The 16274-nt window shown below is 41.6% G+C and overlaps 1 protein-coding gene across 1 annotated transcript in view; it reads left to right on the forward strand.

Annotated features, from left to right (window-relative positions):
- The first annotated feature begins 471 nt into the window (after positions 1-471).
- Positions 472-16274, forward strand: part of LOC120514923 (CD276 antigen homolog) — a 54915-nt gene continuing 39112 nt past the window's right edge. The window contains exon 1 of the mRNA XM_039735567.1: positions 472-566. Within this exon, the coding sequence (XP_039591501.1) occupies positions 535-566 (32 nt within the window). The 5' untranslated portion in view covers positions 472-534. The remainder of the gene's footprint in view (positions 567-16274) is intronic.

The raw sequence follows: 16274 nt of genomic DNA on the forward strand, positions 1-16274 counted from the left end.
AATGGTGGAGGGCACTTTTTACTCGCCCTCTAAGTTGACCAGTGTGTCTCATAATGATTTCGGCCATCATCAGTCTCCCTACCAGTGTTCAGGCCGACAATAGTGAACATCACTTGTTACGAACTCCTCACAGATATACAGTAATAATAATAATACCTCAAACTCTCCGGGTTACTACATTTCCTTCTTTTTCCATCCATCATCCAACCCGCTATATCCTAACTACAGGGTCACGGGGGTCTGCTGGTGGCAATCCCAGTCAACAAGGCAGGAAACAAACCCTGGGCAGAGCGCCAGCCCAACGCAGGGCACACACACCCACAACTAGGGACAATTTAGGATCATTGGACTGTGGGAGGAAACCCACGCAGACACGGGGAGAACATGCAAACTCCACGCGGGGAGGACCCGGGTCTCCTAACTGCGAGGCAGCAGCGCTAACACTGCGCCACTGGGCCGCCCTTTCTTTCTTTTTTCACTAAGGGGCGGGCGACTTCTGTTAAGATCTCCTGCGCCGTTGCCTCATTTGGCAAAATGCGTCTTTTAACATCAGCGCAGCGTGTAAGGTAAGTGACAGCTTATAAAAAGAACAGTTACAGAGCAGAGGCTTTCCCGTTATGTGGACCTGGTGACATAATAAAGACGCCATCTTTGGGTAATTGGATTCTTATCAGACGATCCGAGCATCGGTTTTCTTTGTGTCTTTTTTTGGAATGGTGATGTTTAGTCTTGGCCATAATGTTCAGGTCAGTCGGAGAGACGGATGTTACGTGGATGGACGGAGTTAAGTGGGGCCTGTGTGTTTGTGTTTGTGGGGTCGGGTATTTCGGCTGGGGTGATGTCAGCATTCTAACATATTGCTGCAGCTTTAGTCCAGTGATATCGCCTATCGCTCAATGCAGTAACACGCGAAACAAATAAATGCGATCTTGCGATCGTTATAAGCTCTCTTAATAGTATAACAGAATTAATCAACAGCACTGACATATCTACATTAAGAAAGATAAAATAACACCAGCAAGGGGATCAATTGAGTTGGCGGCGCAACACCGACGAGGACTGTTGTTCAACCTAAGCGGCACCTCATATCTAACATTCCGCCCATCTCAAACAGTGTAAGAAGCCCGTGTTAGTTAAGTTGTGTGTGTAGATTCACATTTTACACTTTCAGATGAATTGATGAGCTCTGAAGCCCGTGTATTGCACATTTCAGAAACTTGTAATTTATCGAGGGACTGCTGTAGAATGACTGGGTCTATTATTTTACACATAACATTTATTACTATTATTTTTATTATTGTATATGAAGTATGTAAAATATTTAATGCATAATAGGAAAATCACAATTTCATCACCTTTTAATATAATGGAACATAGAACTGGGTGGCACGGTGGGGCAGTGGGTAGTGCTGCTGCCTCGCAGTTAGGAGAACTGGGTTTTGCATGTTCTCCCCGTGTCTGCGTGGGTTTCCTCCCACAGCCTAAAGACATGCAGGTTAGGTGCATCCTAGTGTCCCTAGTGTGTGCTTGTTGTGTGGGTATGTGTGTGCCCTGCGGTGGGCTGGCACCCTGCCCAGGGTTTATTTCCTGCCTTTCGCCTTGTGTTGGGTGGGATTGGCTCTAGCAGAGCCCCCGTGACCCTGTAGTTAGGATATAGCGGATTGGATAATGGATGGATGTATGGAACAGAGAACTATGTACCAAACATTACTTTTATTTAAGGAAGCAAAGTACAAAACACCAATAAGGTATATGTTTCCTACTCTCTGTGCTGTTACAAATGCATCAGACCATTTTTAATTGCATTAATAGACAATTTCTTTAATAAGAATCAATTTGTGGGGGCAGTCAAGCCATGCGATTCCACACGCCGGCCCTTCAGAGGTTCTTTCAACTTTTCCCGTTGTGGTTTGGGGTTATTCGACTTACTACGGGGTACTGTACTGTTACTACAGTTCAGTATTTAATACTCGGAGCCAGACTAACTCCATTAGAGGCCTTAAGCACGTAAAAGATTTTGGTGCCCCCCACATTTTCATCCCCATATTTTTCCAAAATGGTGATTCGTTACTACTAAAGCCTCCAAGTCCCAGAAGAATCTTTTTTTTTTGTTGTTGTTGTGTCAAAAAAACACAGTGAAGGGGGGATTGTAACATAAAAGGCTTGTATTGTTTGTCACAGTTTGTAATACTCAATGACCTATTTTTAGTATCTCTATCAATTTTTCTGCATATTTAATAGTTTTAGGGGATGGACAGATTTATAGCCTTCATTTTTAAAACACTGTCAAATTATATTGGCTGGTGAGGAAGGGGTTAACATTGTAATCCCCCAAGGCTCACAAAGGAACATCAGGTGGTGGGCTCATGATAATGACAGCATAACCTCTCTGGACAGTTTGGGAAATTCTCATAACTTGAAGGTGACAAAACAACAGCAGACACAAATTAGTGTTTGTTAATGTCTTCAGAGAGCATTTCTGAATTATGTGTAGCTTTGCAGAAATGGGGATGAGAAAAACAAAAAATTACCAAAGGTGAATCCCAGGTACAAAGAACAGTGAATCTAGAGCAGCAGTAAGTGTGGCAATGGCAGTTACGTTTCTGTGATGAGTGGCCAGCCGTCAACTTAGATAACTTAAGACATCTCTCTATTATACAGGGTGTCCCATAAAGAATATCAGAGTTTTAAAGAGCTGCAGCTTGGCACCCATTCATCGGAGACTGCAGAGCAACCTAGCAAATCTAGTTTCATTTCGTATATAAAAAAAAAATATCAGAGTTTCAAAGAGCTATATTTATTGAATTATACAAGCATATACAAAAAGTGTTGTATTCACATGTTTCACGCGCAATAAACGTTAGTCTTGGGGGAGTCTCATTCATGTTCCATAACTGCATGAGGGTTTTCTTCACCCAAAATTCGTAAATTATGACGATTTACCTTCCCAGCAATTTGAGACATGGCCTCATCACTGAAGATAATCAAGGAACAAAAACCTTCATTGGTCTCCAGATTGTGCTGGATGAAAGTTGAAAACTCAACTTGACGCATCTTATTCCCTCGTCTAAGGGTCTGAACCATCTGCAGACGATACGGTTTCATAACCAACCGGCATCAGAGAAATCTCCATACAATTGACTTTGGTATCTGTAACTCATGACTTGCTCATTTTACTGATTTCGATGGGCTCCGAGTGAACGCAGTTTGCACTCGGGTGACATTCTTAGCAGTGGGGGAAGTTCGAGGTCGCCCGATGCTTTTACCTTTGCAGATACACCCAGTATCCTGAAATTGCCGGTACCACCGACGGATGTTATTGTCATTCGGAGGGTCAGTCCCATATTTTTTTTGATGAAAACAACCGATTGAGTTCTAGTGAATTTGCAAACGCAAAAAGCTTTTTGTTGTGGCACAGCCATAACTGCAAGCGTAACTAATCGAAACAACAAACTTAGCTTTTTGATAAGCACTAGCACCATCTACCAGCAACGAAATGAAACTAGATTAATTCCTCAAGACGCCACTAGGTTGCTCTGCAGTCTCCGGTAAATGGGCGCCAAGCTACAGCTCTTTAAAATTCCGATATTCTTTTTGGGACACCCTGTATAAAAAAATCTTGGGACGAGTCTTTTTTCTGGTGACAAAACGTGATCTTTTGAAGAGAGACACTTTCACATCCCGCGAGACGGTCAAGTCACGTCATACTTACAACCTTTGGAAGCAAGTCCCATGATACACATGCAGAGCAGGTTAGAGATAATGGAAGTAGGAAAATTTGAAAGTCTCAAAAAAATGAGTGAAAAGATCACATTAGTGTAAACAAACGGAAAATGCTACTCGGTGAAATAATGGAAAAGCAAAAAGAGATTGATTAGTGATTGAGGACATAAGGATAGGTGCTGTACAGGCTTTTAAACATTCAAAGGCTCACCTGAAATGCTGATCACGTGGAACGAAAGCAGCAGCAAGCCAGTAGCTGATCGAGCAAAGAGGAGGTAAAACAAACAACTGTTACTTGTTTCCCAAAGTATCATGTTAAAGAGGGGGTTTCAGAGGAGCGACCGCGTCACCTTGGTGTGTATGCAGCCTCCCTCTTCACAATGGTGCATGGCGCTGGTGGATTGTTCGGATTGGTATGCAAGTGAAGTTCAGGTCACATGGCATGGCAGCCACTTCGCATCTCTGCCGCTCGCATTGTGAAGAGGGGGGATGAACGCACCCCAAGGAGACACGGTCGCCCCTCCGAAACCCCCTCTTAAATGGTGATACAATGGGAAACAAATGCAGTTTTTTTTTTTACCTCCTCTTTGCTCAGTCAGCTGAAGCTGCTGTACCGTATGATCTGAATCTCGGACAGCGCTTTGAACATTTAAAAGCCTGTACAGCAGCCATCCTACTCTTTTGTCTCACTGCCTTGTCTCGCGGGACATTAAAGTGTCTCCGAGAAAATGATGTCTCGTCTCCTTCCATGCCTTTCAAGATTTTTTTTTTTTTTATAATAGAGAGATAATAAAAATTAGAACGCCTTATAATTCTATATTTTTAATTTGCAACTTTACAGTTACTTATGAATCCTGATCAAAAGAAATAGAAAACTAACTCAAGTTACAAATGACTTCAGGTGAAAAATGAAGAAAATTACTGTAAGTCAGTAGTGAAGGTTGAGCGCCTTTATGTTTTATAGACTCGTTATTGTCAAAGTCGGGTTGTAGTTTAGATGACTTTAAGCACAATTCTGCGTCTAACGTCCACCTCTTCCTGGATTTATTTATAATGGACGGATGAAGGGAATCAAATACTGGAAACGCTTGTCTGAAACAAGAGCTTTCTGTTGATGACTAATAGTAACAATATTAAAATAAAATGTTTGTTGCAGGTATTTTATAATTAACTAGACACTGTGCCTGTCAAAGACGGCTCATAGAATAATTTCAAAATATTTGCTATCTCTTGCCCTCCGTGTTGTGTGTGTGTGTTTGAACATCTCTTCACTGGCGCTCCATCTCTCATAAAGCTTGTTTCTCAGACTCTTTTCCTTGTGATCAGACAGAATGAGTAAATCCATATGGAATCTGCACATATGGTGTTCACACCCGTTCAGCTGTTAAAAAAAAAAAAAAAATAGTGCAAACATATGTGGTGGCATCAAAACGTTTTGCATTTTTGGAATTTCAGATGAGGGATAGTCCGCCTGTTTCTTAGGTTGTTTCTTAGGTCTTTCTAATCAGTTGTCACACGTCTGCTCATCTCCTGATAAAAAATAACGTGACCTGCAAATAACTGAGCCATCCCAGGATTAGTCAGCTACTTTTTTTTTTTGCTTTAACTCTTTCAGAGCTGATGTCGACTTTTGTCAAAATGAGGAGTTAATGATGGTAATCAACTGTAAACTGTGACAAAACCATCCGTTATGTTGGACTCTCATTACTAGAAGGAAAGTTAGATTCATTGGTTTGACTGAGATTCCATGTGCTCACGTGAGTAGCAAGGCGCACACAACAGCAAAAATGGCACCGACATCTGGCGAGAGATCAAAATTCTCTGTGGATGACGTCTTGCCTATTATCTCTGTACCGGACTATGACTTGTCAGACTCAGATTTTGATATAAGTGATTGAAAACGAATGTGAGGTTCCAGCTTGAGCTGATCGGTCTCCAGCTAGTTGTGCTACTGACAGTGTTCACCAGGGAGGACTGCCACTTAAAAATCAGATTGTAATGCACGGCGACCGTGACTGCCGCTGCTGACGTCCCAGCCATACAAAGACAGCCTGGAAGCGAGTCTGCTGCACATTCTTAGCAAACTGGCAGCCACAGCATGCAGCAACAGAAGTTTTATGTTGATTTCAGTGTGAAACCATCGTTTTTTTGGAAAAATATTCAGCCCTCAAAGAGTTAAAGGGCTCACCTACCAAATGGGAGTCAATACACATCAGTAGGTAGGCAAACGAGCTAAAAACCATTAGTGCAGTCAAGTATGGCTGAACAAAATAATGGAAGTAAGCAGATGAAGGGAAATAAGAGTTTGCAGGAAATGCAAAATGTGTAAAACCACATATTTTGGCCCCCTAGGGTGGTTTGACAAAGTGAATTTAAAAATAGCATATGGTGCTTCTTTACAAATAATTTGAACTTGCTTCTGTAGTGTTTGATAGTGCTGATAGGCACCTATAGCTACAAGGGGCTTCCAGCACTGGTCTTGAAAAGCACAATAAAGTGAAAGATACGTTCTGGAGAAAGTTTAAATTTAATCATTCCAATACAGTATACATTTATACAGTCTAATTTCATGCATTAGTTTGAGATTCAGAACTGCAAATGAAAAGAGATTCAAAACCCAGTCTGAAAAGTTCTGGCTGCTTTTTTGTTTTTCTTCTTAACTCATTGCTAAACATGTCAACTATGAATCGATTGAATTGAGCTGTATTGTGAATGTGGCCGGCCTAGCTGCGTTTGAGCTTTGGGCCTGCTTGCTGTCTGTGTAAGGTTTACACATTCTGTCCTTTTCTGCCTGATGTTTTAGGAAGGCGTTTTGGTTTTCCTCCCAAAAATGTGTCAGTTAGGCCCAGGGCCGTTTGAAGGAATTTGGGGGCCCCAAGCAAAATGGACATGGAGGCCCCCCGCACGCACGCAGAGGAACCACAGCATAGCCATACATATTTCTGTTAGCCTACCTGCTGCAAAATTGCACCATTTGTACAAGACAAGTAGAGCTATTTTATGTGTGTAATTTATCACTTACCACTGTCTTGTTTTTTCTTATCCTCCTCTTCCTTTCTCTTCTTTCTTTTTTGGCTTCCTGAAGCATAATTCCGCTTCCTGACTGCCTAGGAAGTTTTGTATTTTGCCGGCAGCAGAGATCGCGTGGTTGGCTGGCTGCTGTCAGCGAGGGGGGCCCCCTTGAGGGGGATCCCGAGAACAGTGTCATTGCACTTTACTGCATTCACTATCAATGGGGCTCTCACACAGTTTGTCGCTGCATTTTATTCTTAACCAGTCGTTGTCTTGGGGCCCCAAGCAATTGCTTGGTTTGCCTGCCTTGTCGCGACGGGCCTGGTTAGGCCAATGTATTATCTTATTGGCCATGTGGAGAATACAGCAAAAAGCACAGGAACGTAGACCTCAAAAACTGGGAGGGTTTGAGATTCTTTGCTCTTCTCTGGACCTTTTCTAGCTGTACATGTAAATGGCCCCTGTTTGAATTTAGTGCATTATTCTACTTGATAAATGAATTCTGCCCATCATGAAGCAAATAATAATAAGACCCTTTTTTTTTTTTTTTCAAAAAATTTAAATCTTTGAATCTTTCCTCATAACTCATCCCCTGTAGACCTGGAATCAGCCTAGTCGCTCTTCTCTGGACATTTTCTTGTGCTGCTATGTCCTTTTTGTAGCCTGGAGACCCAAATTGCACACAGTACTCAAGATGAGGCCTCACCAGTGTGTTATAAAGCTTAAGCAGAACCTCCTGTGACTTGTACTCCACACATCAAGGCGCTATATAACCTGACATTCTGTTAGCCTTCTTAATGGCTTCTGAACACTGTCGAGAAGTCGATAGCTTAGAGTCCACCATGACTCCTAAATCCTTCTCATAAGGTGGACTCTCGATTTTCTGACCACCCATTGCGTATTCAGACCTCACATTTTTACTTCCTATGTGTAATACTTTACATTTACTGACATTAAATTTCATCTGCCCAAGTCAGTCTGCTTGTCCAAGTCCCTCTGTGATGATTCAACAGGTTTTGAGATTATCTGCCAATCCTCCTAGCTTTGAATCATCTGCAGATTTACCCAGCTTTTCTTTATATTTCTATTCCAATCATTTATATCCATTACAAATAGCATCAACGCTATCACTGACCCCTGTGGAACACCCACTCTCAGAAATTTAATGCACGTGCACGCCCCTACTATTTTAATGTCTATGTTTATGTACATTGAGCTTATCAGCATAAAGCGATAACTAAAATCCTGAGACAGATTAGTTCAACCAGGACAAGGAATTGCTTGAGAATTTCTCTTAGGAAATTTATCTTGTGGATGCTGAAAGTGCATGTGAAGCAAACAACACGTGCACATGACAAGCAGAGTGCAGCAGACATGCACAGGCCACAAAATCCTTAAGTGTAACCCTGTTAAGGGTTTACATGGCCACATAACCGGGTTACTCATGCAGAAGTCTATCTTGGCTTACCTGGTTTATATGGCATTTTAGAAATCGGGTTTCTGTGAATGAACGAGTTATTAAAGTGCATGTAAACACACTGATTGATGATCAATAGAATTGGGTGCACCTGAACTAAATTTCAAGTGTCATAGCAAAGGGTCTGAATACTTGTGTCAATGTGAGATTTCAGCTTTTATTTTAGCACATCTGCAACTCTCAAACCAGCTGTGAACTGGTGGATCTTATTTCATGTGACCTTTTTGTCTCTTGTAATCTAAAGTCAGAATCTCCTGACATTAGGATGTCTTAAAAGAGAGCAATTTTTGAAAAGTTGTGTAATCAGTAATGGGGCACCACCAAGCCCCAAAGTCCAGACATAGCTACACCCAACACAGTCACCGGTTCAAATATTGTCCTTGTTATTAACACACTACCTTAACAACAGATAAGAGTAATCAACGTATAAACAGTACAAAAATACAGTCCTCTTCTTTCACTTTCCTCCCTCATCCTCATCCTCCTTTATCCTCTGCCTCCCACCACTGGTGACAGGTCAAGGAGATGCAGCTCCTCTTATCTTTGGGACTAGAAAATAGTTCATCAGAGGCCATTCCAGGCCACAAAGTAGGGACCATTTCACCCTGCAGCGCTCCCTCGTTGCACCCACTGAACCCAACTCCCATGATGCCTTGTGGGTATCCAAAGGGGACCCCGATCCCAGGGATGCTGTTCCTCAGTGTAACGGGGCATACAGTACCCACATGATGTTGTCTCCCCCTAGCCTTCCAATATACTGGCCTCCCTGCCAGGTAAGGATTCTTGTACCCATCCGGTCCGAAAGCCTGTCCTTTTCAATTTTCTTCAGTGATCTCAAAGTCAGTCCTGGAGACCCACTGTGGCTTCGGGTTTTTGTGTCAAACAGATTTGTAATTGGTGACAAGAACTGACAGCACTAATCTCATTTCTCTTCTCTTATTCTACATTCCGAAAAGTATAGAAACCTGACCTGGGGGATGAGGGGTTGGACTGGGTGCCTGAAAGTTGTTTGGGGTTACGAAGTCAGCGATTGTTCAAGTAAAACTTTTGTGACACTTTATCATGTCAGTTGCTACAGTATCAAAGAAAAAAAAGAAAAGATCGCATTACCGAAAAACAAAACGTGATTAACCATCACAACCAGGTGTAATTGAAAAAAGAGCAGGACAAATCGAGGTCAGAAATAAAAGGCAAAGAGTTGAGTGTTTTCGCATTCGCATCATTCAATGCACAAAACGTGGATTTACACAATAATACACCATGCGCTATGAGAATCTGTGGTCTCGGAACAGTTAAAGCAACGACAAGTTGAATTTCAAAGAATACACAATTCGGTCAGGTGTATATTTATGATCACGGAGTAGCGATACAAATTTTAACAGGCAAAAAGAAAGGTAATGTATATATTCCGAAAATAACATTACACACCTAAGGAGATTGTGATATGCCATTCATATGAAAATGTTTACAGTTTACCGTCAGAATAACTTTTGCTATGACAATCAATAAATCACAGGGACAAACATTAGAAAAAGTCGGATTATTTATTAGAGAAACAGAAACAATATTCACTCACGGGCAGTTATACGTTGCATTGTCACAATGTGTCTCCAAAAAATATTGTATATATTGAATTGTATATCCGATTAACCAAGCACACTAGAAGATCTACACAGCTCCTGCTGCCTCAAAAAAGCCCATAACATCATAAAGGACACCTCACACCCTGGACACTCCCTATTCGAACTGCTGCCGTCAGGCAAACGGTATAGAGCAATACATGCAAGGACAAATAGACTCAAACATAGTTTTTACCCAACTGCAATAGCACGTCTCAATGCCACTAAAAGCAGATAATGGTCACATAACAGCTATATGAATTATGCACTGACTTATGCAATTTGCACTACTGAATGTTTGTCTATAATGTTTGTTTATATTCTACTCGTTTTTTTTTTATATATGTGATAATGCACTGACCAGAGACATCTTCCAATGTCGTTGTACCTGTGACAATGACAATAAAGATCATTCATTCATTCACAGGGGTTGGCGAGCGAAGTGAGCAGGGGGCGAAGCCTCCTAGTTTAGAAATATTTTGGTGCATTAAATGCTTAACTCATTTTTGTTGCTTTCATTCTGTTTTGCCCTTCCTCTCTGTAGTTTGCTCCCTTTTTTGCATTTTAATAATGACATTAAAAAACGAGCAGAGCAGACAGAAAGGCTTCAGACACACTAAATAATGGATTATTTAAACATTTGGAACACCTGGAAAAACAGATTGAGAATCAAAATGAAAATATTGTTAAAAAGAAAAAATAAATACATTATCCCATATAACTGCTAAGTCCATCCTTCCATCCATCCATTCATTATACAACACACTATATCCTAACTACAGAGTCTGCTGGAGCCAATCCCAGCTAACACAGGGCGCAAGGCAGGAAACAAACCCCAGGCAGGGCGCCAGCCCACCGCATAACTGCTTAGTATATTTTAATATTTTTTGTTCTCCAATTTCTATTTTGTTCCCAAAACAAACAGAATCTGGTAAATTACAGTTCGCTTAATTAGGCCAGGAGTCCAATTAAAAATAGAAGCTGATTGGACAAAAGCCCGTAGCCCCAGGGGGTCCACAGGACCGAGTTTGACATTCCCCTGAACTAAACAGTACAAGACAACAATTCCCAAAGTCTGTTATTGTGGCTTCAGACTTTGTGGGCATCGCCTTAGTAAATTAAAGTTAGCAGCAGAATCTTGCCAGTAAATCTGAGAAACCCCTAACAGAGGGCCAGCGAATGGGCCAGGATGTGGGCTCAAGTCTTCCACACAGGATGGGTGTGCTGTGTTTCGCCCATAACGTGACCAGAGAGTGTTTTTCTAATCGACACCCTTGTTTGCCTTTCTCTTTTTTTTTGATTCTTTTAGGGCTGATTTTTTTTTTCCTTTTCTCCCAAGGCTGAATATTTTTCCAAAGCACAGAAAACAATAGCTTGTGACATAAATCAACATAAAACATCTGCTGATCTGTGTTAGAGGTCTCTGGCTGCTCTGGTGGCAGTGGCGGAATAGCTGGGGTCCGATCAGCTGATGCCGGCACCTCACTTTTGCTTTGGATCTTGATTTCCAGATCACTTGCAGCAAAATTGAAGTCCGACGAGTCAGAGTCCAATTCAAAGTAATAAAATATATGCAAACGTTCATCCAGTGAGTATTGTGCTTTGTGCATTCACTTTGCTGTCTCATCAGATGTCGATGCCATTTTAGATATTTGTTACTCTATGCTACTCACGCACACGCAGGGATTCAATGTCAAGTCATTCTTCCTAGCAACATATAACATATTGTGAATTTCCCCTTGGGATTAATAAAGTATCTATCTATCTATCTATCTATCTATCTATCTATCTATCTATCTATCTATCTATCTATCTATCTATCTATCTATCTATCTATCTATCTATCTATAACATACAGGGTGAGTCAAAATTATGTTAACATTTGAATGGCGGAATTTATTCCCAAAATATACTTCATATGTGCAAGATGTCTCAACCTGTTCACCATCACGTTCAACACACAAAAAGCAACGAGCAACAGTACCATTTAAATGCCGGACACACATTTTATGAGGAACAGATGAAACCACAGTCCGTATTCTGTCCTTCAGGTCATTGATATCACAAACTTTCCTGCTCTCCATTTGCTCCTTCACTATACCCCATAGCCAGAAATCACAGGGTGTCAAATCAAGGGAGTGAGGAGGCCATGGCAATGGTCCATCATGACCTGTCCATCAACCTGGAAAGGTGTAGTCAAGATAAAAAGAATCCATTAGTGTTAATATAATTTTGAATCGCCCTGTAATGGCGTGTTTTGTCAACGTTTATAGCTGATTATCTCCCGCTACACATGTTGACACACGGGGTTGAGGGCAGATGTCAACTTAAGGTTCCTGGGTACCAAACATAGTCTTAAAATTGCATTCAAAAGTTTATTTTCTTTCCAATAAATGACTTTACTGGAAAAAGAATCTCGGGAGGATGTTTCTGTGAACTGTGAACAAATTCTTCAGACCACAGTCCGGATACTGGGTAGGGCCTCCTGTTGCTCTCAAAACATCATCAGTTCTACGTGCTGTGGATTCCACAAGAGGTTGTGAACGTTCCTTAGAGATTCCACGTTGACATGATTTGCATCACACAGTTTCTGTTGGTTTGTCAGCTGCACATTCTCCCGCATTCCAAAGATGTTCTGTTAGATACAGATCAGTTGACTGGGAAGAACACTGAAGAGCACAGTGAATCCATTGTCATGTCCAGTAAAGCAGTTTGCTTTGTGACACGGTACCATAAGTACCATTAGAAGATCAGTAACAATACGGACATAGGCTGTGGCATTCAAGCAATGATTGATTGGCATTAACGGGCCCAGAATACACCAAGAAAACATTCCCCACACCATTAGGACACCACCAGCAGCTTGGATTGTTGACACAAGGTGGGTACACGGATTCAATTTCTGACCCTACTGTTTGTGTGCCTCATTAGAAATCGAGATTCATCAGACCAGTATGCATTTTTTCCCATCTTCAAATGTCTCATTTTGATGATCCTGTGCCCACTGCAGTCTCCGCTTTCTGTTCTTGGTTGACAGGAGTGGAACTCGGCGTGGTCTGCTGCTGCTGTAGCCCATCTGCCTCAGGGTGTGACGTGTTGTACATTCTGATGTGTTTTTCTGCTCCCTACAGTTGGTTGTCTCTGTTTCTGTTGCCTTTCTGTTATTGTGAAGTAATCTGGCTGTCTTCTACTTACTTCCCTCATCATCAAGGTGTTTCCGTCCACAGAACAGACACTCACGTGATGTTTCGTTTTTTTTGTGTTTTTACACCATGCTTAGTAAACTCTAGAGATTGTTGTGTGCAAAAATCGGAGGAGATCAACAGTTATAGAAACACTCAAACCAGCCCGTCTGGCACCAGCAATCACAACACACTCCAAATCACGGAGATCCAATTTTTGCCCCCATTCTGGTGTTTCATGAGAGCATTAACTAACACTGCATCTGCAGGATTTTATTCATTTTGCTGCTGCCACATGATTGGCTGATTAGATAATTGGATGGATAAGCAAGACTATAGGTGGTCCTATGAAATTGCTCAGTGATCATACATCAAATAAATATATAAATACATAAATAACTGTGTAACAGCACTGAAGAAAGAAGAGGCTAAACAAAGTAATAACATCTCTCTATTATAAAAAAAAAATCTTGGAAGGAGATGAGACGTGATTGTCTCAGAGACACTTTCACGTCCCGCGAGACGTGTCTTCGTGCCAAGCGATGTTGCCCGCGAGAAAAGAGCTTACGCAAAGAAGTTTGGAAAAGTTCTGCGTGGTTATGTAACATTTATGACACATTTCTTGTTGAGAGAAAGAAACGATATTCACTCACGGGCAGTTATACATTACGTTGTCATGATGTCATTCCAAACACGTAATCAAAATTCAATGCAATATTGATGAAAAGGTAAAAGCGAAAAGAGATTGAATCTCTGGACGCAGGTGATATGACTGAAGTGTGCCGTGCGAGATACAGATCATGCAGCACGGCAGCAGCAGAAGCTGATCAAGCAAAGAGGAGGTAAAAAGAAAATGTAAATGCAGCACTGCTACTTCTGGGTGGTGTAATCAATTAACACCACCATATACTCTTGGGAAATGGGCCGACAATATCTCATCCCATCCACTCAAAGGAGACATCTAAAATAGGCATCAGTACAAAAGGTGCCTCCTGAGGTGGTTTGGCGGCCCGCCTGGGGTTTGTTCCTGCCTTGTGCCCTGTGCTGACTGGGATTGGCTCCAGCAGACCCCCGTGACTCTGTGTTAGGATATAGCGGGTTGGATAATGGATGGATCTTTTTGCCTTTCTAGTATCTGACCTTGGCCCATCTTTAAACTACAACTCAGTTTTTGTCCATCTTCTGATCATTCAAATGTACAAAGCTAGATGTGTGTGTGTTTGTACAGATTCCCTGTTTGTGTGGGGGAAGACCATTGGCTCAGTTTGATTCTGAAATGTTTCCCACATGGGGAACTTTATTTAGTTAACGCACCAGTGCTTTATTAGTGAAGTGCCCCTTTGGCTGTGTTTATGGAGCTTGGCACAGGTATGCAAATTTGCGCCCCATGGTGGGAGTCGTCAATGATACTTTAGCTTCAGGCCAAAAGGTTTTTATTTAGTGACCACTAGTGTTGTGCGTGAACTTCATTGGACAAGCTCATTTTTCTAAGAACGTTGAACTTAACGTAACTTATTTACAATTGAAGAACTTGACCGTGAGCTTGTTCAGCTGTATGTGACATTCTGGATCGGGTTTAGGTCCAGATGAAACGTTTTGCCTCACCCTGTAATGTAGGGGTGGAGCCGAATCCAAATATGATATTCAGATAAGTACAAACAGTGGATTTTTACAAATATTTATTTTGTGTGAATGTTTTGCCATTTATTTGTATTTGGAAAAAATAACGTAAAATCAAATAGGCACAGTCTGTGTATGCCTGCTTGTGCTTAAGCACATGGAGAAACTCCGCTTTCACTTTTAGGAAAACGTTCGCGAGGCCACTTTATATTTTTCCCCGTTAGACATGCAATATGTGACACAGATTTTGACCGGCGGGGTAACAGGTTAGTTCACCTACACGTTGGATCCACATTTGTGTCACACGGTTTGAAACAGAGCGGTAATTTATATGGATACTTGCATCTCTTTCATTTCTTTTTTGACCAGGAGGTTATTAGCATAGTTATTACACGTGTTTGTTGCCGGGTATAAATCAGTACAGTGTATTTAAATAAAAAGTCTTTATAATTATTGTATTTTATTCAAGAACACTGTAAGAGCCTAATATAAGGCATGCAAACTTTAAAAAATGTAAACTCATGGGTCATTTATTCTCACTCCTTACAAAATACAAACTGACCTGAATATGAACTAGTTTAAAATTAAAATGGTGAACTATGAACTGAATTTATTCATTTTAATCCGTGTGAGCGAGTTCTTGTGAGGTGTGAACTTGCACAACACTGGTGACCACACTTGAGTATGGGAAAGGTGCTATATGAATAAAATATATTATTTTTATCTGCGAGGAACGGCGCACAGCTCGATAATGTGCAGTGAATACACTTGACTTACTCTTTCTCTGTACGTTTACCATTTGTTTGCTCAGAGGTTGATGGCTTAATGAGCAGCTCTTCTCTTCTCCACTCTAGCAGCCCACTTCTTCTCTTCTTTCGTCGGCATCTTTTCGCGTTAAAACTGATTAAGTTAGTGTTTGTGTTGCAATTACTTAGTACGTTTTCCTTAATTTTTCACTTAAGCCGGCACTTAAGTCTTCAATCTGCCTCAAGAATGATTTAAGATATGAAGAGGTAGGGACAGTGATGGCAAAGGTGGTAAGGGATGAGAACGGTGCCACACTGCTGCCCACTGCCAAGAATTGATTCTACAATAAAATAAAAATAAAAAGTAACCTTGGAGGTCAATCATCACCCCGACAGCGAATAGTAGACGTCACGTAGCATATGTGTAGCAAATTTCAGGTCTATCGGTCAAACGGTTTGTGAGCTACAGGTGATTTAAAATCCTGGACAGACAAATGGACAGCCACGGTAGCGTATTATATAATGTGAGCCACTAGGGGGCATACTGCAACCCTAACCCAGACACAGACAGGCCGGAGACAGGTTTGGCCACACTACACATGTTTATTTACAGCTTTGACGTGCCCAAAATACCAGTTAACGTAACACGCCAATACCATTCAGTCCCTCCTTGCCGCCAATCGTTCTCCCTACACTCCTCCTCAAGGCTTTGTCTCCTTCCTCCCGACACTGGCCTCTGAATGGCGGGACTGGCTCCTTTTTATAGGTTCACCCAGAAGGACTCCAGGTGCCCAACAAGCTTCTTCCGGCCACACTTCCGGGTGTGGTGGATGTGTGACCAAATAAAGTCCTGGAAAGGTCCATTGCCCCCCCTGGTGGTGGTGGCAGCGGCCAT

The sequence above is a fragment of the Polypterus senegalus genome, chromosome 1 (assembly GCF_016835505.1).
Source record: "Polypterus senegalus isolate Bchr_013 chromosome 1, ASM1683550v1, whole genome shotgun sequence".
NCBI lineage: Eukaryota > Metazoa > Chordata > Cladistia > Polypteriformes > Polypteridae > Polypterus > Polypterus senegalus.